The sequence below is a fragment of the Pholcus phalangioides genome, unplaced genomic scaffold (assembly GCF_987345545.1).
Source record: "Pholcus phalangioides strain wild (caught in Gottingen) unplaced genomic scaffold, Ppha-v1.0 ptg000013l_1, whole genome shotgun sequence".
Lineage (NCBI taxonomy): Eukaryota > Metazoa > Arthropoda > Arachnida > Araneae > Pholcidae > Pholcus > Pholcus phalangioides.
Genome location: NW_028301606.1, coordinates 21879188 through 21903243, shown reverse-complemented (window position 1 = coordinate 21903243; position 24056 = coordinate 21879188). Strand labels below are relative to the sequence as shown.

Genomic DNA, 24056 nt, shown 5'->3' with positions numbered 1-24056 from the left:
TTACATGAACAGGGCTGTTTACCATGTGCCGTCTTAACGCATGGGCCCACCCAAGAATGACCAGGGGTGGGGGCTTCAGAAAAAGAGATCTGATTAAAATTTCGCGAGTAAGCATGAAAATTGGTCGGCAGGCATTTCTAAGCAGATGGGGGGGGGGGGAATAGTATCTCCATGCAAAGGATCGACCTATGTCCGAAATTCCGAGTCTAACAAGGGCCTTAAATTGAGGAAGATATGGAAGCTTTTTAATACGCAATAAAATCTTTTTGAAGGGACACCTCCCAATTGGATCAACTTTCTTCTGGTCCAAAATTTTTTCTCTTTATGAAAGTTCACCTCCATTAAGATGACGCCTCTTCGAAAGTGGCAGTTTTATTTGAAGAATAAATAATTGCTTTATTAGAGAGGTTATACTCATGATCCTGCAGTAGAACCGAAACTAGATGGAACTAGAGCTAGTTCCAGTCACTAGCTTGTAAAGGGGGCAACTGCCCTGGGTAGAAAAATTTAGAGGTGGGGGGGGGGAAAGTTTGAGGTGGTAACAAAAACCTTGCAAAAAAATCTTGAATTTTATAGTGGGGGATCGACACAATCATGTTTGCCCCCCCCCCCCAAAATCCTCGTTCTGGGCAAATATCCGGCCCTTACACAGGTTTTGATATTTGACGCCCCCCCCCCTCCCGCAGGCCAAAATTTTAACAAGCCCTCCCATAGTAAATATATAGCGTGAAATACAAATAAAAAATATATATATAAATGAATAAATAAATAAATAAAATCATCCCGGGCTCCCCAGGCTGAAACTCTGTCAGTCGTTGGGATCCATAGCTTTTCTGTATTGTTTTTGCTCATAGGATCAAAAAAGAAAAACAGACACGGAGCCTCTCCGTACTCATTAAGATGACCCAAGTATCACTGTATCATTCCGATCTTTCATCATGATCGCTCTTCTACCCATATTTGTTTTCTCTTCGCTTGTATTCGTGCAGATAAGAATTGAACAAATCGAGTAGATACTCTAATATGTATATAATCTATCTTTTCTATCTAAAAATCTCAGCTAATCCAGCGGATCATATTCTTGCACACACTGAAACACAATGCCACGAGGAATCTACATTACAGTTAGTTATCTTCGATAAATAATCCGACTGTGCTTCCTAAATTTAGACACAAAAAAAAACACAGTGTATGTGTTCTTCTCTCTCCCTCTCTTTTCAGATCTCAATGTAATAAATGTGGAGCATATTCTTCTCGGTATCTGTACGTGAATCCTGATGGTGATCATGAAAAACCGTGGCTCTTCTTTCTAGAGATTATCTTCGCCGATGTTGAGATGAGAAACGAAGTCATCTGATGCAGGAACAACAGGTTCTCTATTAGACAAAAGGCATTATTACAGAAGCCGTTTTACCAAGGCAATAGAGCCATACGATATATTCCGTGGGGCTCCTTGATGTACGATCAAAGGGATTGATGCGTGATGTTGGGAATTGACATACAACATCATTATTGTTATTATTTACTATTATGTCTGTAATGTAAATAATTGTTTCATCTTGATCGTACTATAAATAGATCGACGTTGAGAAAGAATATAGTTTTATATTTTTTGTGTCCAAGGCCTCATTCGTGCTAACATCGGCACATTTAGATCTTTATCAGTTTTTCTCAGGAATTGTTTTCCAAATTTCTGGGTCATTGTGAATCGCGGAGCATAATTTTTTTTTTCGCTTATTCATTAAAATTTTAATTAGTTACCGTATTAAGAAATGTATTAAAAAATATCAGAATTAACAATTTAAATTTTTTTTTCCACATTTTTTCTGTGCGTTAATTTACAGATTGAAAAAAAAAAAATTTAAAAATTAAATAGTTGCTTAATTTTACGTTGGTGGCACTTTCTGTCAAATTTTTCTCCCATTAACAGCATTGTTACTAAGTGATCGGTGTTTAAAAAGAAACATTGTTCAACAACAATACTTTTTTATGACTTTGAGAAAGGTCAGCCTTCAACTGGTATATTATGGTATAACCTTGAACTCAGTCTACTGTGTAACATTGATGTTTCCGAAATTTAATAAGTGCAACCATTATATTTTTTCCCCAAACAATGTAATCATCGAAATAATATAGATTTTGCTTAACGCCCTCTAGTGGTGCATTTGACAACTTTACGGCTGGATTTCAATTTCAAAGTCAAACAAATGCAAGGAAATCCAAATTACAGTAATATAGAAGAACACCCGGGAAGTGAGAGGACGTGGGTTCGATTATCCGCTAGGGCAGATGAATTTTCTCTCTTTCCTAGATATATCTTCGTATCAGCCTACGTATGGACAGCAGAGAATGGCATCATCCTCGAATATAGAAGAATACGCAAAAATTATTGATTAATGCAAATTTCCAGAATGAATGAACATTTAGAGTTTATGAAAGAAATTATTATTACCGTAAGTGCAACGGCCTCCGTTTTATGTCACCCCCCCCCCCACACTTGTGGGTGTCATGGCTTTGGGTGAAATATTAATGTTAAAGTCTCTTCTATAAAATAATTGTTTACTCTGGAAATTATTCGATACATTTTGATGTAATTGAGCCGTGAGCCCTGTATTAGAAACAGTTAACCCGGGATAAATTTTGATTTGTAATTCTTTTAATGGTATTGTTTTTCACTAATCCCTTTCATCTCTTGAATTTGTTACAGTCCAGAAACAAAGTTTTTTTTTTTAACGTTTAAACTCTCTACATTGAAAATGAATTCAACTACACAATAAGACAGATCTGAGAAATAAAAGATGTGATTTTAGTGGTCATTTATTTAAAGAAAGCATAGAAGATGTAATTGGACTGACCACAATGTCAGGTCAAAATACCGTAACTGTTTATACGGAAAGAAAATCATCTGGGTCAGTCAGTTGAAAGAAACTTGTGGACATTATCAGAGAAAATGCGTTTTTTCCCCCAATTCCGAGGAATGAAAACAAATAAATAAAACGCACAAACCTATTCTTTTTAATCTTTTTTCTTATTTAAATGACTACCGGAGCGAAGCCAAACTCCCAGAGAGAGCAATCTTTTTTTTTCCACTTTTTTTTTTTTTCAGATCAGTCATGTGGGTGCGTGACTCAACCACAGTACGAAAAAAAACCGATTCAGTTATACAACTGACGTGGGATGAAAAAGACTGCTATACGTCTAGAACTGTCGACCAATCAGGAAGGGTCTTTTATTCAGACAGTGGGAATGGCGTCGGTCCGAATCGCTCCGCGCTCTTCGCTACAGTGTAGTGTTTTCGTGTTTCGAGCACAACAAGCAGTAAATCGCCGGCTGTGAAGAGAAAAATGTTGCAGATGTTCGAAATCGTAATAAGGATTAATCCAATTCGCTAGTGTGTGTTTGAGATCCCGTAGAAAACGATAACGCGATCGACGAAACAACAACATGGCCCCAGTATCAAAGTGCATTGAAATCGACATCAGCAGCAGCAGCATCCCATTTCACCTGTTATGGACAGGTGGACGGCAACTCGAGGTCGACGTAAACAAGACGGGGCTTCTTCGCTGTGACTCGGACATAAACACGGAGAATTGAAAAAAAAAGTGCGCGTTTTTTTTCTTTCTCTGTCATAATTTTGAATCGACGGTGTAATAATGACGAGGATTTACCCATATTATATTTTCTACGCGATTATATTATGTAATGTGCTGTGCCCGTGTTATGCCCAGGGGACGTGCTACGCCGCAGGTGGAGTCGCTGGCATTGTTATTGCTACGATTGTGGTCACTATTGTTGTTACGGGCTTAAGCCTGGCCGCTGGTTGGCGTTTATGGACTCGTAAGAAAGGTGAGTTTCTCTACATTTTTCAGTTTAATGCGAATTATGTTTTTATCTAACATTGAAACCGTTATCTATTCAAGGTATATGGAGTTGATAATAGTTTTTAAAATAAATAAATATTTATAAAATTCATGGTATGAATCTTTCTCAGTCACTATAGTAATTTTTGTAAATTTGATAAAAGATGGGAAGATCTGATCAAAATTACACATTTATTAGCATACACCAAGGTGTGAATTAATTACACCTATAATTATTATATTAGCATATGCCAGGTCGTAAATAAAAAAAAATATTAAGGTGCCAACACAAATTTCTTAGGAGCCAAGCATAGTTTTTTCCTGAAGAAAAATAATCCCTAATAATGTTTTTCTGACTTTTCCAGGACTTGATGATCCCTTCCCATTTTGGAAGTCACATAATTATGAAATCGGAAAATCTTATGTCATCTTTAGCCTCTGAGGTCACACTTCCCAAGAAAGTAAATTTCTAGTTGCTATAGTGACCTGGCGGCTGGGATTTGTTGACCTGGCCCTTCGATACACATAATAATATTCATGCGATCAGTTCACCCGGGTACTGGACAGGCCACCAGTCCGAAATTTTTCACGAGCTCATTTTTGGTGCATTAATAGTGTGGAGAGAAAAAAAAACCACACACATAAGATTCATTGTATCCAGGGCTAGATCTCTATCTCCATTATGTGAGGAACATGCATGTGATTATTCACCATAAAATTTCAGCTTATGAATTCGTAGGCCCCTTAACCCAGGCTCAAGTCACCTGAGGCCCCGCCCCAATAAATCATATGATGAATTTTTGAGGGGGTTACAAAAAATAATGACAGAACATTTTCAACCAAAATTGAAGAAGTGGCCATTCATTCTACAGTAAGACTAAAATAAAAAAATATATCATTTTTTAAAAATGAAGAAAGATAAAAAAGAAAATTTAAGAAAGATAAAAAAATTGAAGAAAGAAAAGAAAAAAGTAAAATTAAGAAAAAAAAAATTAAAAATCATAATGCTTCTTTGTACCAGCGCCTGAGCATGTAAGTAAATTGAAAATTAATGAAGTAATTTTAGAAATGATGGAAATTTCAAATTGGTGAAAGAAATTATTTCAGAATTATGATTGTCTTTAATTTCATTAATCTGGGGCCGGGCCTCGTTGGTTCACCCGTTAACACCATACTTAAAAGTTATTAATCAATCCACTAATTGAATATTCCACTCACATATTGTTTTCAATATCATGGAATAAGATCCCAAAACCAGGATTTTTTGAAGGACCCTTAGGACTTTTGACGGTCTCTCCTTATGATTATTTTATGCATCTCAATTTTTTAGTATGTTTAGTTTATTATGTTAAAGATTAAAAGGCAAAACTATCTCCGGGCCCCTCAAGTTAGAGCTTTGTCAGCCTCCACCTTATGAGGTTCTACTTATCTTATACAAGTACATTGGGTAAAGATCGTCACAAGGGCGTAACGGGGGAGAGGGGGCCGAAATGAGAGAAAATGCCTGAAAAAAGGAAAAAGATGGCCAAATTTATTGTTCTATCACTATAGTTCCCCCCCCCCCCCCGAACGAAATTTCTGGCTACGCCCCTGGATCGTCAGGTATGCAAACTTTTTTTTTTGATGCACGTTTTTTTATAATTCGTAACGATTTTTACTTATTTTCAATCTTTGTATTTTTTTTTTTTTTTCGTATTCAAATCCAATATACTGTGCAGTATATGATTCTTAACTTATGAATTCTAACATTGCAGACATATTTCTGTACCGGCACCGGTTATTATTAATTTTACTGATGCTTGCAATATTTTACGTAACATCGTGGACGTACCGTGTGAGTCGCAGATATTTATATCAATATCGAATTTAGATCACAGGGGTAGTGGGATGGAATATAATTCTCAAAGGTATAATTATTGCTTTAATATGAGATCGTAAGTGAACTGTGTGATCGGTGATGTTCGAATTTAAAGCAGTTATAAATAGTGATGTGTCGTTGACACCTGCAGAGGATTAAATCGAACATAAAAATGAAAGGAAAGGAAATAATCTCATAAATCGAATGGTTTCAATTGACATACAGAATAGTATTTATTTATTTGGCATAAAAAAGAATTATCCTGAATTAGAGCATGAAGGAGAAGAAACCAATTCACTAAAATCTAAGAATTTCATTTTTATTTTAAGTTATTTTAATGAAGAAAAAAAAATTAAATATAGGAAGAATTCACAGGGCTGTGTGTGTGTGTGGACAAATCGAAAAAAATCTAGGCGCCAGAACAATTTTTCACGCGCAAAAAATCGTTTTACCCGAAGAAAAAGATCCAAAATAATGCTTCTTTTGACTTTTTCAGGGTATAGTGATTCTCTTTCATGTTGGCAGATATGCAGCTATAAATTCCAAACATTTGGTGCTGCTCTCAGCCTGCAAAATTTAGTAACTACACATAGAAAATTTTAGGCTTCAATACCGTGACCGTAGTTCGTTGGGAAAGAGTTCCCGATTCTCGGAATACTTCTCTCTATGTCATTGGTGCGGTATTATACCACATTAACAATGAGATAGCACCCACATGCTCTTATGAGCGTTGCTACTTTATCAGGGATAGTGAGGAAAATTAAGAACAGAGAATTTCCAGTCTTTTAGGCTACTTTTCCTATCTGAGCATCCCACTATCAAGTCCAAAAAGCACCTTTTCAAAAATAATCGCAGATCATTCCCAGTTGTCCTAATTATCAACAGTCCAATATCTTGTACGTCAATACTAATGGAAAAACGTGAAAAAACGCCATGTGAAAAAACGTGAGTGAGTAAAATATGAAATTTGCAAAATGAATTCCTTCCTCTGTCCACTTATACAACGGAACTTCTCTATAACGGACACCTTGGGACCGAAATCTTTGTCCGTTAACGGGATGCGTCTCTTGATATATGAGGGGGTGTAAGTCAGAGGTGGTGTGGGTCGAGTCCTCGTTTTGAGAAGAAGGTCTTGCCAGAATTGTTTCCATAGAGGCCCATGTTAAAAATTTTGTGATTTCAGTCTAGTGGTGAACTATTGAAACTGAATTTTAGTTCATTTTTCCACTCAATACTTCTAGATTGCATTTTTGGACTTCAATGAGTTGTTGAAAGCGTGACATTAATCGCGTCATGTAACGAAATACATTAAGGCCCGGTTCCACAGTCTTCAAAAGTGTTGCTCCAATCAACTGGGGAGTGTCTGTTTTTGTGGTCCCTCTGTATACTGATTTTAAATGTTTGCCAAGCTTATTAAGATCGAATGAAGCAGTAGGTTTTCAACCAACTTGCGGCCCCGGAATGTTTTAAATGGGCCACGGATGAAAATCAAATAAAATGGAGAGCTATATCAAGTGATTAAAGAGGCCACAGTATGACTACATTTCGAATTCAGAACTAACTACCAGGGCTTGACAAATTTAAAAAAAATTAGGTGCGAGAGAGTCAGATTTTTTTTGAGCCAGACAATTTTTTCCCGTGAATAAAAGACAGTCTGACACTGAAAAAAACAAAAAACAAAGACAGTCTGAATAAAGACACCTATCTTTTTTCTCCGACTTTTCAAGGTTTTGGTGATCTTTTTCCATGTTTGGAGACACAATGTCGTGAATTCCGAGATTTTGTATTGCCCCTCAGATACCAGTTTAATCGCACATAATATATTTTAGGTGCAAATCCTATTTTTTTTAGTCGCTATGGTGAATTGGCGCCTGGGATTTTTACTATCCACAGAGCACCCATCAGAGGGAAATTAATGAATATCTAGTTCGGGGTCCGGAGATCTTTTTTTTAAAATAAAATTTTTGTACGCTATAAATATACTCAGATATCAGCGTATTAAATAGAAAATGGCTCTTTTATAGGGATTTGAGGTCTTGGGTAAGACACGGGAACCACAAGAGCAGGGATGGAGAAATCCCAGACGCCAAGTCACCATGGCGACTAAAAAATCGGTATTGGCGTCCTAAAATTTTCTAAATGTACTTGCTAAATTAGACTCTAAGGGTGAAAATTTTTTCTCATTTCATTACGCTACATCTTTCAATCATGGGAAAAGAAAAAGAAAACATTATTTAGGACCGTTTTTCTTGAGTAAAATACCATTTTTGGCTCCTAAGAAGTTCGGCTGGCGCCTAAATATTTTTTCGGTTTGCCAGTCCCTGCACAAGCGAAAAAAAAACCACGGTCTAAGAGGAACAGGGGTGAAAAAAAAATGTCTGAGAAATACTGGAATAAAACGTGTTCAAGGAAATTCTCAAACCATTTCTTATGGTTTGCAGGTAATATTTTGTTTAATTTCGCGAGAAAATTTTGAATGAATGCTAAAAAAAAGGGATCTTTTTGAAAGACCGTGAACTCGTGACATTTAAACTTATGTAAAAGCTATGTTTCCTCCATAAGAGAACCCCTCCCCCAATTTTTTCGGAGATAGTATCGTTAAACGCGTTTATCAAAGGAATGAAGAAAAGGTTTAGGACAGAATTCCCTTATTGAAAAAATTCTGATATCTTATTGGATAATATAATTCGCGACCTTGTATTTTTTTAAAAAATCAGATTTGTAGTGTATGTTTTCTTCTGTATTCCTCGAATCTACTATATGGGCTTAGTGTGCTCATTTTTCATCCTGGTACTGTGCCCGAAAACATGATGACAACGGCTGAGTGGAGTGAATCATGAAAGATCATGCGGGTTGTTACAGAGTGAACGCAACTAATAACGCCAACTCCCCAATATAAATTGAAAAGTAAAGAAAAAATATATTTTAACAGTTTATATAACACCTATATCCTACACATTTTTTCCACTCTTTCAGAATCACGTTGAGTTTTACCGAAATGTGGGATTTCTTTCCATTGGACGGAATACTGTGATTATTTTGCAAGATATGTACCGATCTTTATTCTCGGTTGTTTCTAAAACGTAACCCTACACAGCTATTTTTATGTTTCATGGTGCAACGCAGTATCGCACTGAATTCTAGAAAATTGCCGTTTATTGCAGTAGTGAACTACCGTTCAAGAGCTGTAATGGTACTTCAGAGTAGATGATCGTCATCCCGATAAGGTGAAGAGAAATAGAATCCCTCCGTGTGTTGGACTTAAGTGCAGTGGCTGGCGCCTGTAGCTATTTATTTTCTAAAGGGAAATTTTTTGGCGCCCGCTGTATAATCCCGTAATCTATTAGAATCTCCACTCTTTTAAAAGTCCTGCAGACGTCTATATTTTTACTTCTCGTAATAATAAACAGAGTATAAATCATACAAGAGAGCTCTAACCATGGCCCACGGGTCAAATGGAGCCCCATCTGGTGAGGCCCGTGACCTCAAACCTAATTTTGTTAAAATGAACCAAGCAGTGGCACATTTCCAGAAAATCTGGGGGGGGGGGGGGGTAGGGAAGATCCACATCACTTCAGTGGATCGAGTCATATTTACAGATCGCTCAAGGGGGCCCGCCACACAGTTAAAAATCACTTAAGTGGCCCGCGGCACAGTTCCAGATCACTCAAGTGACCCGCGGTGTATTCCCAGATCACTTGATTGACCTCCGGTGCAGTTCCAGAGTACTTCAGTGGCCCGCGCGCGGCACAGCCCACAGCACAAAACAATAATAATGATTAAAAAACACGGAAGAAAAAACGACCGTTTTCTGTTATTTATACTGTAAGCATAATTGTATTTAACCTCGAAGGGAAAGGAAAAAACTTTTTTTCTGTTATTAACTTGCAGTTTATTGACATGCCCGAGGGTGGGGGGAAGGAAAACATGTTATCAGGAGAAGACAACTTACAAAGGTATCCGGGCTCCGGTTTGTCGATATGAGAGAGTTTTAAGGACCCGAGCCGATATGAGAGTATTTTAAGAACCGGAGATATCTCGGGATTGTTGATATAAGGGTAAAGTGAATCGCAGCATATTTACAGAGTATTTAATTAAGTGGTCCGCGATACATTTTCAAATCAATGTGAAGCGGCCTGCACTTCTAAACACCCCATAGCGGATACCTTGGGTTTTTGTTGAATAGAATATGAGAATGTATAAGCATCAAATTGGCATCAAAATAAATTTTACGTTTTTTTTGTGGTAATTGACTTCATAGCAAATGGGAAAAAAATCGTTTGGAAATTTATAAAGCTTAAAAGGAACTATATTCCCGATAATAATATACTGTAATTTTATATTTATAACTTTATAAGAATTATTTGTTGAGATAATTTCCTCGGAATACATGCTTGACATTGACTAAAACCAACTCCGCTGCACTAGATTGGGGAGTATAACAAGACTATCAACATCATTTCCATCAACCACAGATTTCACACTCCTCTATATATAAAGCCATCTATAAACAACCACCGTGGGTTAAAGGGAGGGAGAAAGAGAGGGAAAAAAATAGGCTCGTGGCCTGCTGAAACCGGCACACTTGGGAATAGTCATCCATTCCGAAATACTGTATTAAACAAGGACGGGGTGCTGATGAAATTATCACGTGCAAGAAACGACAAAACGGGGGAGGGAAGAATTTATAAAGAGGATTTGTTAACGCGTTAAGATACAAATCCCTACTTCAAGAAGACTGTCACAACAAACTAGATGTACGCGATTCGTATTTACATTGAAAGACTTGCTGTCTTATATTTTGCGGGAGTAGTGAAGGAATAGTTATTCAGTTGATGGATGTGCTGTAAATTTCTCCTCCTGTGTGAAGAGATGGGAGAATGTATGTGTTTTGACCTCGATGACTTTACCATTCTCGGAAATTTTTGATACTTGAGAGAAATCCCAAGTTGGTCATAAACTTCTAAATTGCGGAAAGATTTGTGTCTTTGCGTACACATGTAGTTTCCCGCATTTTATTCCATTTCTCTACTACACGGTGTTTTGTTTCTTTTTTTTTATTGTGTGTTCTTACAAGGCCCCAGGGACTTAAATGCAAACACAAAAAAACTTGAAACACACTTAAAAATCACCAAAAAAAACCCACCCGAAAAATTTTTAGGAGCCAATCAGAAAAAAAACAGGTCCAAAAATAATATTACCGTGCTTTCAATTTTTCCAGTATATAGCAACCCCTTTTTATATACAGTAAAACTTCGATTAATCGTCACTCGTTATCCGTCATAGTCTAAAAAAATATAGGAAAAAAACAACCCCAGGCTTCAAGGTCAAAAAGATCAGATCACTGCTATGGTCGGGAAATCATAGATTATTCCTGCTTGTAATTGGTAAATCCAAAAAAACCAAGCGCTTTCAAAAATTTAAGTATGAACGCATTGCCTGTGAACTATTATGCCCAAAAAAGTGTTTACATGGACCAAACAATTTTTTCAGAATAGTTCTCTACAATGGTTTCATTCTCAAGTTAGAACTCATATGGCCGAAAAGCAGTTGCCGCAGGAAGCACTGCTGTTAATGGACAATGCCCCGACACACCCCTCTTGTGAACTCAAAAGTGATATGATGGCAAAATAGCATGCCCCTTTCCCCCAGCGAATACAATTCCACTCATCCAGGTTATGGACCAGCGCATAATTGAAAATATGAAGCGACGTTACAGAAAAGCTTTTATCGAAGGCTTGCTTTCATCTGATGATGATATGACAGTCAAAGAATTTTGGAAGAGATACAACATAAAGGACGACATTTTCAATGTCACCACTGCCTGGGCTAGCGTTATGTTGAAGTTTTATATTGATCGTTTTGTAAAATTGAATGCGATATGTATCCATTATTCGCTTTTAAAGGATTTTATTTCATTTTCGTCCCAAGGCCACAGTGAGATCACGTTACTGTACATATGTATTAAGAGATTTCTGCTATTCGGTTATCCGTCACAGCCTTGGTCTGGAAGTTTTACTGTATGCTGACAGATACACTGGTACGAATTAAAAAAAAAAATGTGTTGTCCTGACTAATTTAGTAACCACATATAGAAAGTTTTAGACGCTAATCCATATTTTTTTAGTGACTGACCTGGCGCCTGGGATTTATCATGCATTGTCAAAAGTCAGGAAAATATACAACTACAGTATTTGTTTGAAGTTACGGGAATAAAAATCTGTGAAAAAATAGAAACGTTTGAAAAGCATTTGGAAAGGTTGGAATTTTTTTAATTATATTCTCCTTCACACAGAAGTTTTGGTTAGAGAAAATCAGGGAAGTTTTTGAGTTTTGGATAGCTTGAATATAATGATCATGCAGATTTTGTTGGGAACCCTGTATTAGTTATGTAGAAGCGAATTTCGATGATTTAAATTTAACTGACGACACTTAGAGGGGAAAAAAAATTACAAATCGTACTACAACTTGAAAAAAAAAATCAAAATAATTTTTAAATTTGGAAATTTCTTACTATTCCATATTTGTTTTTTGAAAAGTAAAGAAAGGGTAAAAGGACTCTAATTGTGTCGTGAAATAATTCAAATACTCTCAATATTTCTTTAGGTTTTAAGGTGGAACACATGAAGGAGCAGATGATTTGTCCTGATTTCTTTTGCAGGGATCCCGGTGACCTGGAATGTCAGAGAAAAAATTTAAAACATTTGGCAAAAGTCATAGGAATATGCAAATATAGTCGGCCCCGTTTAAACGAATATCAACCATGGGCGGAGATACGGGGGGGGGGCAGCATCAAAGGGGAAATCGACTGATCTAATGCATATATGTATAGATGAATTGGCATCATCATCATCATCGTGTCCCCCCGAGCAATAATGACCGTCCCTCTAGACTTCCAAATCTATCTCCGTCTATGATATCAACGGTTTTAGTATACAATATTAGATTAAGCGAAGTATCCGATTATGCGGGATAGAATTCTGTAGTAGATGAGACATCAAAATATTAAATGAAAATTATATTGAATTGCGGGAATATGATCGCAATAAGTATTTTTACTTTTCATTGCGAAAGTCAACGCTCTCTATGGGCTCAACGGAGAACAGAAAATAAAAAAATAAAATATGCTTACAGAAGACAACTTAGATACTTCGAGATCAGTACCTTCTGTCAAGTCTAGAACTTGGTAACATATTTGTCATTAATTCCAAATTATCCAATAAAAATATTATATATTAGTGGTTGATGTGTAATAACAGTTATCGTGTGAATCGTAATATTCGATTGTGAGCGAGATACTTTGATATTGCTTCTACGGGAAAAATTTCGATTCCAGAGGATTCTATCCATTTTAAGCGGGGGCCGACTGTATCTGATAAAAGTTAAGGGAAAGCTCTTATCTATGAAGGGAAGAAAAAAAAAAAGAAAATTCGAAATTTTTTGAATTTTTAATACATTGAAATATATTTCTTTTCTTCGGAGTTCTGGTCAGGGATAGTCGGGGAAGTTTTGGTCAGGGAAATAACTAAGCAGATTTTTTTGCTGGGAAAATCCCGTCTTACTTTTTAATCTACTTTTTTTATGTATGGTTAAAATAAAAGAAACTGCATTACTTGCCCTTCGTAAAGTGATAAGTCAACATCGAAATTTAGATAAGAAACATGGTTTGAAAAGGCATTCTCCCCCCCCCCCCCCCCAAATAGTAACACCTGTCACGTCTGACGCAAGTTTTTTGGAAATGATAACTTTACCCGTCAGACTTTTGAAATAACGGTACCCATGTTAGAATAATCATGAGAACGCATTAGTAAAAACAGTAAAAAGCCTCTGGTGCATATCAAAGATGCTTCCACATGTATCCGAATACGTTTTCCATGCGGAATCGCATTTTTATTTGAACCTCACATATTCCAAGAGATGCCATTTGCCTTTCATTATATGCTTTATATATATGCTTAGGCCTATATATATATTTATTTATTTAAAAAAAGAACTCTGCAATATTAAGTTTTCGTGGAATTTTATCTCATCGGAAATTTAATACGTTTGCAACTAAATTTTTTTTTTCAGTTTGGAAAACAGCCATTTGCTGGATAAAGCAAAATGTCTGCGCTGTGTGAAGCAGAATGTCCATTATGCAGTGAAATTAATGCGTGTTTTTGTTCTTCTGCGCGGTTGATTGCTTTGCTTCGGAAGCGGATCAATGCCCTGCGGTCTGCGCGTGGACAATAACTGCGGTTTGAGTACGAGAAGCGAAGGGGGATTGGCCTAACTATTCTGCTGGAAAAAGCCTCCTGGGAAAAAGTGTGAGAGAAACATAAAAACAAAGCTCTCTCCGAATAGCAAACATACTATTGGATTCACTTGAAGGTGTATGCACGTACTTATTTCCTCTTTGCTGGGTTTGATGGACTGGACTGATCTATCTCACGAATTAAACCAGAATGTTGAGTTATCCGTTAAGTTCTGTGAAGGATAGCTGCATGTGATGGAATGGCGAAAATATTTTAATTAATCAACGTGGAGCTATCATTCAGCAAAAAGGGGAGAATAGAGACCTCTGTTGTTTTCTGAGGCATGATTTCGTCCTCTTCATCAGGACATTCAATGTGTCTTTATTCTATAAATCTACACCAATGTCCGCATCCGTTAGTCAACCGCAGTTTTTTTTTTCTATAGGTGAACAAACGTTTGAACCTCGTTTTTGGACATGGTAAAAAAATTCAACTAAGCTACACTAAGCTTGCATTTGATGTTACAAAATAAACGAACAATAATGCTAGAGAGACTTGAATCTTCAACACGTTTTACCAGAAAATAAAATGCGAATTCAGCACTCCAGCTTATAAGTACAGTAATAGCATTTGCATCTACAAGCATTCGCAGATGCTAATAACGTTACCCAAGGTCCGATGAAACACCAGCTGCAGCGAGAAGAAAAAAAGCTATTGAGTGAAACCAGTAACGAAATTATTGTTTCTTAGAGCCAAAACAAAAAACTCTGATTTTGTCGATTGTAAATTCTTACTGAAAGTTAGTCGCCGGAATTCTGAGAATAGAGACATTTTGCAAATGACATATTTGAATTAAACTTCGTATTCGAATGTTTAATTCGAAGTAATTTTTCAATATTGAATTGAATAGGAAGCTCTAGGGGAATTCCTAATAATTCGAATTAGCCAATTTCGCCTTTGACATGTACTAAGCGAAGGAAAGAAAATGGAACGTTCTAAGAGGGAACTAGTGAGTGAAATTATTTACAGTGTAATCCACTGTAAGTAAAAAATTAGGGCTCTGCCACAGAAATCTATTCTAAAAGCTCCCAAAGTCGGAAATGGGGGGAATGGTATAAGATATTGTGTAGTATAACCCTCGAGGTCGCAAGGGCACAATTTACCACAAGGTCTATATCAGTGGTGCGTAAACTTTTTGAAGTGCGACCCCTTCTGACCAAAAAAAATTTATCGGCGAGTCCTACGCTGGCTGACCATATATCCCGGTTTTCCGGGACATTCAGAATTTCTGCCAAGTGAATGGTGAATGTGCTGTGTCGAAAGCACTTTTCGGAACGCTTGTTTCGATTTCAATTAGGCGATATTGACTTCCAAAGATATTCATTTTTTTTTTAAATATCATATAAATATTTCCTTTTTTTTTATGTACTGAGTGTCTGTCCCTTATTCAAGATGGAAGTGTAGCGAGGCGTATGGTCCTTGATTTTCGTATACAGGCTGATTAAGAAAGAATCATCTGATTTCAAAATTATTCTACATTTGAAATCGACCATTAACAAAATTTTTTCATAAAACGTAGACATATTTCCCCCCGCATATCACATATTACTTATCATTCTAAATTCTAGTGTTTTTAATTTTTAAGAAATATACAGTTTCGGAATCCGGTGATTCTCCCTAAATCACCTTGTAAAAGTACTTACTCGATATCGCCCGCCGCATGCCAGAAGCACGAATGTACAAATTTTCTTTTATTTTTTTTTATCAGCTGTTTGGATACCTTGTTTTGCTATCTAAGTTGCGCTGAAACGCGAATGTGTATCCCTATTGAAACACACGTTACAAAACATTTTAGGAAAAGAACTTCCATAGAGTAACATGGGTAGAGTGTAAACATTCAAACGTCATTTCCCACTTTCTTTTTTTTTCTTTTTTTTTGTGCAAGGATTGCACATTCGTGATTCTGGCATGACGGAGCCGATATATTGATTATTGTGCAAGTACGAGTAGAATTTGATAAAATTAAATTGTATGATACATGATAATGTAATTAGCTCAGCTGAATGAAGGCAGCCTTCTTTAGTTTTGGCATATTTTTAAATAAAAATGAATTTCTTATTTGGCAGTTTTTATTTTGAAGAATCTCTCCCTCCCAGGGGGTCGCGACCCATGGTTTGCGCACCACTGGTCTAGATGATCAAACAAAATTTATGTGACAGCCGAATTTCATGGGAGCCAAGCATTTTTTTTCCTAGACAGAAACGGTCCAAAATAGTATATCTTTTGACTTGTCTGGGACTTTAGGATCCCTTTTCACACTACCAGATAGTGACATAATTTCCGAAAATTTTGTATCATCCTCAGACTCCAATCGAGTTTACATGCATAAAAAAATTTGGACGGCAATACGAATTTTTCAGTCAAGATTGCTCCTGGGATTTGTTAAGCTCTAGTTTAAAGTATTGTGTAATTTATTCCAGAACCTTTGAGAAAAAATAAGATAATAAATTTTCAAATAAAATGAGAGGTACCTTTTTTCCTCATTTTATGAATTTTCGTCTCCTTTCTTTCATAGCAATTGAAAAAAGTAAGTTATCATGAAAATAAGGCCATAACTTTGCCTTGAATTTCTACTCACATTTTATGATTTATTATAATTTAATGAAATAACGAATTTTTATTTTTCGATTGATCGTTAGCAATGGTTAATGTGTCAAGTCCTTGAGACCGGGTCCCGTTGATCACTTATACGTGTAACGAAAAGAATAAAAAAAAGTCACAGAAAGCACCTCATTCTCATTCATGTCCCGAGTTTGTCCGATCAATCGATCCCCGCATGTAAACGCTCGCCACACTCAGGCTATGACAAATTTTTATATTCAGTATAGTCACTCAGTTCCTTGATTGGTTATTTCCGTGTTGCGCTGTTTAATTCAGTATTCCGTCGGAAAAATTCATTGACCTTATAATTTTTTTTATTTTTATGTAGCTTCGGGAGGTCAATCCTGCAGTTTCTTACACGTTTAATGGGTTCATCCCGAGGCGTTTTTGCACGAAATCATTACATGTCTAAATGACTGTTAATGTACCCTAGTGATACATTACATTACTATTTTTTTTGTTATTATTATTGTTATTTTGCCGTGGGCACTTGTTTTTTTGGGTTTTTTTTTTTGTAGACTGCTTACGGACGGCATCATGTGATAATAATAATAATAAAACAACAACGGTAAGGTGGAAATACATATATGATGTTTCGAAGGGAAGCAATGATTGCTTCTCTATTGAGAAAACTGTATCTGTGTTTCCACAAACATTTTTTCTATCTTGAAGTCAATAGATGGCAATAAATATTTGTCAGTTAAGTTTCGTTGATTGTTCAATTGGGTGCGTGTTCTTTAACGGTTTTGGACAATGGTTTAGAGATAGATAAGAAAATAGTAAATATATATATTGAGACGACTAGTTAACTGAATCGATGTTCGCAATTGATCTGGGATATGCATGCAAATTTTCATTCACATGTCAAAGAAAAGAGATCGCAGGAAACCGTTTGTCTCTGGTCAATCTAGGACGGAAATGAAACTTTTTTTTCTTTTATTACCAGAGCTTCATTATTTGAGCCGTTCTTAGAGATTTGCAACAGGTGCGGCTGTGCCGGGCCCTGCGTTTTCAGGGGACCTCGTGTGCTCATGGAATAATATAATTAAAACAAATTATTATTTTTTTTTAATGATAAAGAAATGCGGCTCCTATGCCTTTGTGACAGTGATTACATAAGTCAATACCTATGTAATCACAACGAGATCTCTCAACGACATACCCGCCTTCCCGAAATTCAAATACCGTTCAGCAGCCTCAAATCCATGGGACTCAGAAAAACGTCCGTTAAAAATAGAGTTGGTGTTCGCTGACGAGCAATGTTCATTTTGGTAAGTTCCACTGTATAAGGCAATAGTTCTCAAACTCTTTGTCTTCTGCGGCTCCCTTGCCCTAGTCGACATATAACCGCGACCTTCCACAATAATTAAACAAAGAACTACGTCTAAGACCATTCAGGCTCATATCGGTATTATCGGCTGACCGCGACGCCCTTAGAAGCCCGGGAGCGCACTTCGAGGATCACTGGTGTAAGGACTTAAATAGCTATTATTTTCGCACCACAAGCCTCGATTCTGGTAAGATCGCACCTCTGATCATTATACAATCATCACGATCGAAATTAAGAGAATTACTATTACTTCCCGCATACCATGAAAATTAGGTGTTTATAACTCTTTATGCTGAGTACTATGGAATGATTCAAGCCAAAAAATGTATGAAGAATTTATTTTCTCGGCAACTGTAACAAGGAAATATATAATGAAATTTTTCGTTGCTGGCTCCAGGCAAGTTTATGTCTTGACTGCTGTCTGGGGCAAAATCGTAAACCGTAGTTTTTACTCCTCGAGGCAGTCAGTCAGTGACTTGCAACCTTTTTCTTTTTCCGTTGTGTGAAACCTCTGATGAATGTTAGTATGAACTCCGCTTAACCCCAGAGTGCGAAGGTATACGTGAATATAGGTCGAAATACTACACCGAGTCAACTAAATAAAATATATACACTCTTGTTCAAAGGGTTACATTTAGCGGTCATAGACTTGGTCAAAGTGATTATTTCAAAGTCCACATGATTGATTCTCTTGTGTCCAAAAAACCTTTATGATGATACACTTTTATTTTTATTTTTGGCTAAAACTGGGCCTAATCATGCCCCCACAATCTCCCTATGTTGAGATGCATCTCAACAACTTCTCGGTACTATTTTGCGAATGGTATCAGCAGGACATCCCTTACCAGACGATGACCAGGTGCGTCTCAACAATTTTGGGGAACCAAAAATGTTTAAGACCCATTTTGCCCCGATTATATAGATTTTGTAGGGGAGGGAAGCGACATCTATTATTTCGGCACATACAGGAATGCTGAGAAATATCCATTCGAAAAAAGTTTAAACACAATTAAATGTAACACAAAAATTAATGAAAATTCAGCATTGACGATAATTTTAAACCAATGAGAGAAAAAGTTCTCGAAGCTAATGAAAATTTTCGAATTGATGAATTAAAAGTGACTAAAAGAAATAATGCCAATAGCACTAATGGAAATTCCGAATTAATGAAAGAAATGGTTCCAGAATTGAGGAAAATTCAGAATTAATGGAAGAAAAAAATTCCCAAATTGATGAAAATTCAGAACTAATACGGGAAAATACTTTAATACTCATCGAGCTTTCCCGTTTAAAACGTTTTCCCGCTTACAACACTTTTTTCACGACAGTTATTTCACAAAAACGTTATAAGCGAGATCCACAGTATATATCGTTTCCGCGTTAGTGGCAGTTCACTCTCCTGCCATTTTTGTTGACCAGTTTTACACGCACGACGCGTTTTCCGAAATGAGAATATTTCATTTCCGATTTCGGAACATTCATTGCATGTAAATCTCATGTCTATAATTTTGATTACCTTTATTATTTTTTTTTAACCTTCGATTTAGGTGAGGTCACATTGATGCCGTCCATGAAACGAGCACGGATATAAATGTAGACTTTCGTGTGATATACTAAATAATAGCCATAATTTTTCATATATATAAGAATTCCACGATTGCGCATAATTCTTTTATCCCCCCCTCTATAAATTTCGTAACACGTAACGGAAATTCTTCGTTTTGTTTGACTTAAATAGGACGGCATGACAAAAATGAAAAAAGTTTTAGGGATGAATAAGTAGAGATGAAACACACACACGAAAAAATTTACAAACAGGAAGGTCGGTCAGATCTTTTGACGGACCCCAAAGTTTACAAACACGGGAAGTTCTACCGACTTTCAAACCGGTAAAATACCAGCCCTGATTTCCCACGCCTTTCAGATCTGTCGGAAGCCACCTATTGACTAACTTCCGGTCACTCAAATGCAATAAATATACGTAATTTCATATTTGCTCGTTATTTTTTTATTTATTACTGGAGCATGAGTTGCACAAAGAGCCTTACATAATTCGGCCAACGTATTGGTACGTACCGTCTAGTAACGCCCTGAAAGATCTGTTTTTACCTTATTCACACTGTTCTCAGCTTCCCGTTATACTACGTCATAGAATTTTTTTCGTTGTCGTGTATACCATTTATGTAATTTTTACTGGCGTCCTTGAATTAAATCGTTTTCACCTTCACACTTTTTTTTTGATTGTTACTGATGATGTGACGCTTCAGGAAATGTTTTGTAAAGAGAAAAAATGATTATTAGCAGGACAGAATATCAATTCCTCGTGTGAGATGTTATGATCAAAAGATGCTTGATTTATTGATGTATGATGCAATACATGGAATACAATACTATCGAAAGCTATTAATCAAAGGATCTTTGGAAAAGAAAAAGCACAAACACGCACAATACGCACACGTTGCGTACGTAGCTTTGGAATTTTTTATTGTGCTCGTGATCTTCATTATTCTCCTTGTTACTAGGTTTGCGCTTCCTCGAAATCTGTGCTAGACCATTTGATGTCGAAAAGGGTTTACTAAGGGCAGGGCTTGATAATTTGAGAAAATTAGGCGCCAGCTAAATTTCCTGAAAGCCAAGCATTTTTTTAGGCTCTTCCGGACTCGGTGACCTTTCTCCTATGTTGGGGGAGATGGAAGAATTATATATAAATTCTGAAAATTTCACGTTATGTTGAGGACCCGATTGATTTACGGAAAATTCACCGACAAAAAAATCGCCGCTGGGAAAATTCACCGACAGCAGTTCGTCACCATTGAGTGAGTGATCGAGTAACTGAATGAGTTCTCAACAAACTTTTTTTGACTGTGGTTCCCTTGGTCTTGTCATCGTTAGTACGCGGCTTCCTAGAATAGTCTGGGAAAGGATTCCTCCAAAGCACTGAATGGGCACACATCTATACGCCAAGTCCTCAGGATGCCTCTAATAGAGGTTGGCTTCGCATACTTTGAGCACCATTGCCTTAGACCAGTTTCCTAAACTTTTTGTTCTAACGCCCCCTTCAGAATTTTTTTCTCATCGCCCCCAACTCAAGCGGTCTATGTTACAGCCGTAGCTTCGATCGGCCCCACCCGGACCGTTCCATCGCCCATCCGGGGTGATATTGCTCACTTTGGGAAGCACAGCCTTAGCCCACTTTTTCCCAATCTTTTTGATGTCACGCGCTTCCTGTAGTGCAGGTTAATGCTCCGTGAACCCCCTGGAGTGGGTTCGCGCTCCCATAAAATCCAAAAAATGTATTGTTTTTTTTTTCATAATTTGCGTATCACAAAAAATTTAACAAATTACAATTTCACAGCACAAAATATGCCATTCGAGCAATGGTAGTGAATGAAAATGATCCTGCGGAGCCCTTACCAATTACTCATGTACCTCCGAGGGTCCGCGGACCACAGGTTGAAAAACATCGCCTTAGACAATGAATTTTTTTTTTCAATAGGTGTTTATAATAATGGCGGAAAACACGTTAGCAGTGAAGTTGAGAATTTGAACTAATGTCAGTACAATTTTAGAATGAAATCAGTGCTTGAACTCAGGAAGATGAACGTTCTATGAAGCCTTTCACAATTATAGAAGGCTTTGAGAGTTGATCGTAGTATGTGTACTCATTTCATTAGCTTTTTCACATTCAAAAGTGAGTTTCAGTTATTCAAAGCTTTTACTGATTAAATTGTTACTTAGGGGATTAGGTTAAGAGTCTCTCAGAGAGAGAAACGTTAGAGGAAGAGCATGTAGTTAATCCTCGTGAGAGAAAAGAAAACACGCGTGGATTTTTACCTGGATTTGAAAAAAAAAATGTGGAAAATTTTCGTTTCTTTTCTTTTTCCTCTCAAAACAAACTTCTTTAAGCGGGCTGATGCTTCTGATGCAGGTTTTTGTTGTAATACAAGACGATTTCTCCGCGTTCGATTCACGGTTGGCGGTTGGCCGACTTCTCACGTGCCGAAGACCTGTTTTTATTTTCTTTCTTGACATTGATTCTTGCCACTACTGAAGGAAATGTTTTTTTTTTTTTAGCTAGTGTGGTTTTGTGTGAGTGAGCGTACTCATACATATATGTAACTGACGATTTTCACGAACGCTACTGCAGTTTGTACGCTACGCCCGAAAGTCCAGACGGAATTTCGTAGGAGGCTCTCTTCATCGAAATTGTATTAACAAAAAAGATAACTCTTCTAATAACTCAGATAACTCTTTTAATTATTTATCATGTTTATAAGAGGGACCTACAGAGGGACATAGACTTGGTTGAATGGGTGCAGAGAAGAGCTACGCGTGTCACACAGGGCTTGAGTTATGAAGAGAGACTTTTTAGATGTCTCTAATGTGTGTATGTTCTGGTGATCAATACTTCTTCTCACACATATCGCAAAAACATAAAATGTGAATGGAGATGGCTTTGTATAAAGTACGCATAAACGTACTAACGTAGAACTAACTTAATTTGTTGGTAGGAAAAACATTTGTCTTAATAAAATTTCAAAAAAATTTAACGATAATATTTTCATTCACAAAAAGAATTTCATTCTTCTCACATAACTGATATTAACACTAAAAATTTAATCATTCCCATAACTTTTAACCAGAGTTTGTAAGTGTTAGCCGTAGCAGAAAAAAACCGCACCGGGAAAAATAGTTTTTTCCATATTTTAAAGAATTTAAAATTTCAACTTTTAATTTTATGAAACAAGTTCAGAGAATCTTAACTTACTTTATATACAAAAGTGAAATATTGAAAATTAGATTTTTTTTTTTACCTTTAAAAATTTGGCTGTTTTCCTTCCAATATAAAGCAAAAGGATTGGAGATGAATATGAATGAAAACCATTTCTACAGGTTGCCTATAACCCAACGTTTCCCAACCTATGGTCTGCATACCAGAGGCGGTCCGCAGGCAGACTTGATAATTTTAATTCTAATTAAATGAAAGATGTTTTTATTGCAATTAGTAGTATTCTTATGGGTTCAAATAAAAATTAGACTTTCATACTTTGGATAAGCATATCTAATCGAGGAAAATATTGTAAATCACAATACTAAATATGGAGCTCATTGTAGCCAAAAAATTCAATTAATGCTGATTATTGCTAAAATTTCTGAAGAGTTAGAAAATAAAGGACTACTGGAACTCGCAGTGAATTGAATTGCAGTTCAAGGGCAAAACCTTGTGTGATCATGACAAATATGTAAGATAAGTACATGCATTTATGTACAGGGTGTCTCAGCGCTACATTTTCAAACTTCTAGGAGGGGTAGGGTACGCCTAGACCAGTGGTTCTCAACCTTTGTGAGCCCGTGACCGGGCTGATTTCTTTTCTGTGAGTGGAAAGGTCCAGCTTTACAAACGACTAATGGGGAATAAGTACGGGAAAAAAAATAAGTGGTGCGAATTGTTTACGGCCCGGTTTAACTGATGTTTGGGCCCGCCGCGCCGGTTGAGAAACACTGGCCTAGACGGCTCGAAATCAGACAGCAATGAATGGCTTGAAATGCTTCCCAGATGTGGTTGGGTACACAGAAAACCCCAGAAGTGAAAAGACACCACGTAAGTGAACACGTTTTAATGATAAATGCGCGTCGAAATTGTAACAGGCGTCAAAGTGCCATCCACGAGCAGTAATGTGGGTCTCGTATCCCAGGCGCATTAAATTTCGAACATTCAGGAAGAAGATCCCGGGCATGTCTAGGAGTTCCCTGCAATGCAGGCAGCAAGTTCCTTAGTGCTGTCAACAGGGGTATGTGTGAAGCATATCATGACACCAATATCTTGATATGCTTCCAGTCTGGGAAGAATCAGAAGTTTAACGGTGATTCCTGGCCTTTAAAACGAGCCATCGGTCACCATAAGGGCCGGGGCTCCTTGAGGGCCCCACGTGAAGAGAAAGACAAGAGAGTAATGTATGTGTAATAGTGAGTGCATGTATGAATTGGGAAAAGTTGACAAAGTCAGGAATTTGGTCAAAAATCGGCCAATTCACCAATTCAATTCCAGATTCTGAAAGTTAAAGCGTGTTTCCAAAGAAAGTTTACAGTTCATTCACGATTGCGACACGTTG

General features: G+C 36.9%; 1 protein-coding gene across 1 annotated transcript in view; it reads left to right on the top strand.

Moving 5' to 3' along the window:
• Positions 1-3235: 3235 nt before the first annotated feature.
• Positions 3236-24056, top strand: part of LOC149078766 (uncharacterized) — a 38524-nt gene continuing 17703 nt past the window's right edge. The window contains exon 1 of the mRNA XM_089240876.1: positions 3236-3846. Within this exon, the coding sequence (XP_089097002.1) occupies positions 3654-3846 (193 nt within the window). The 5' untranslated portion in view covers positions 3236-3653. The remainder of the gene's footprint in view (positions 3847-24056) is intronic.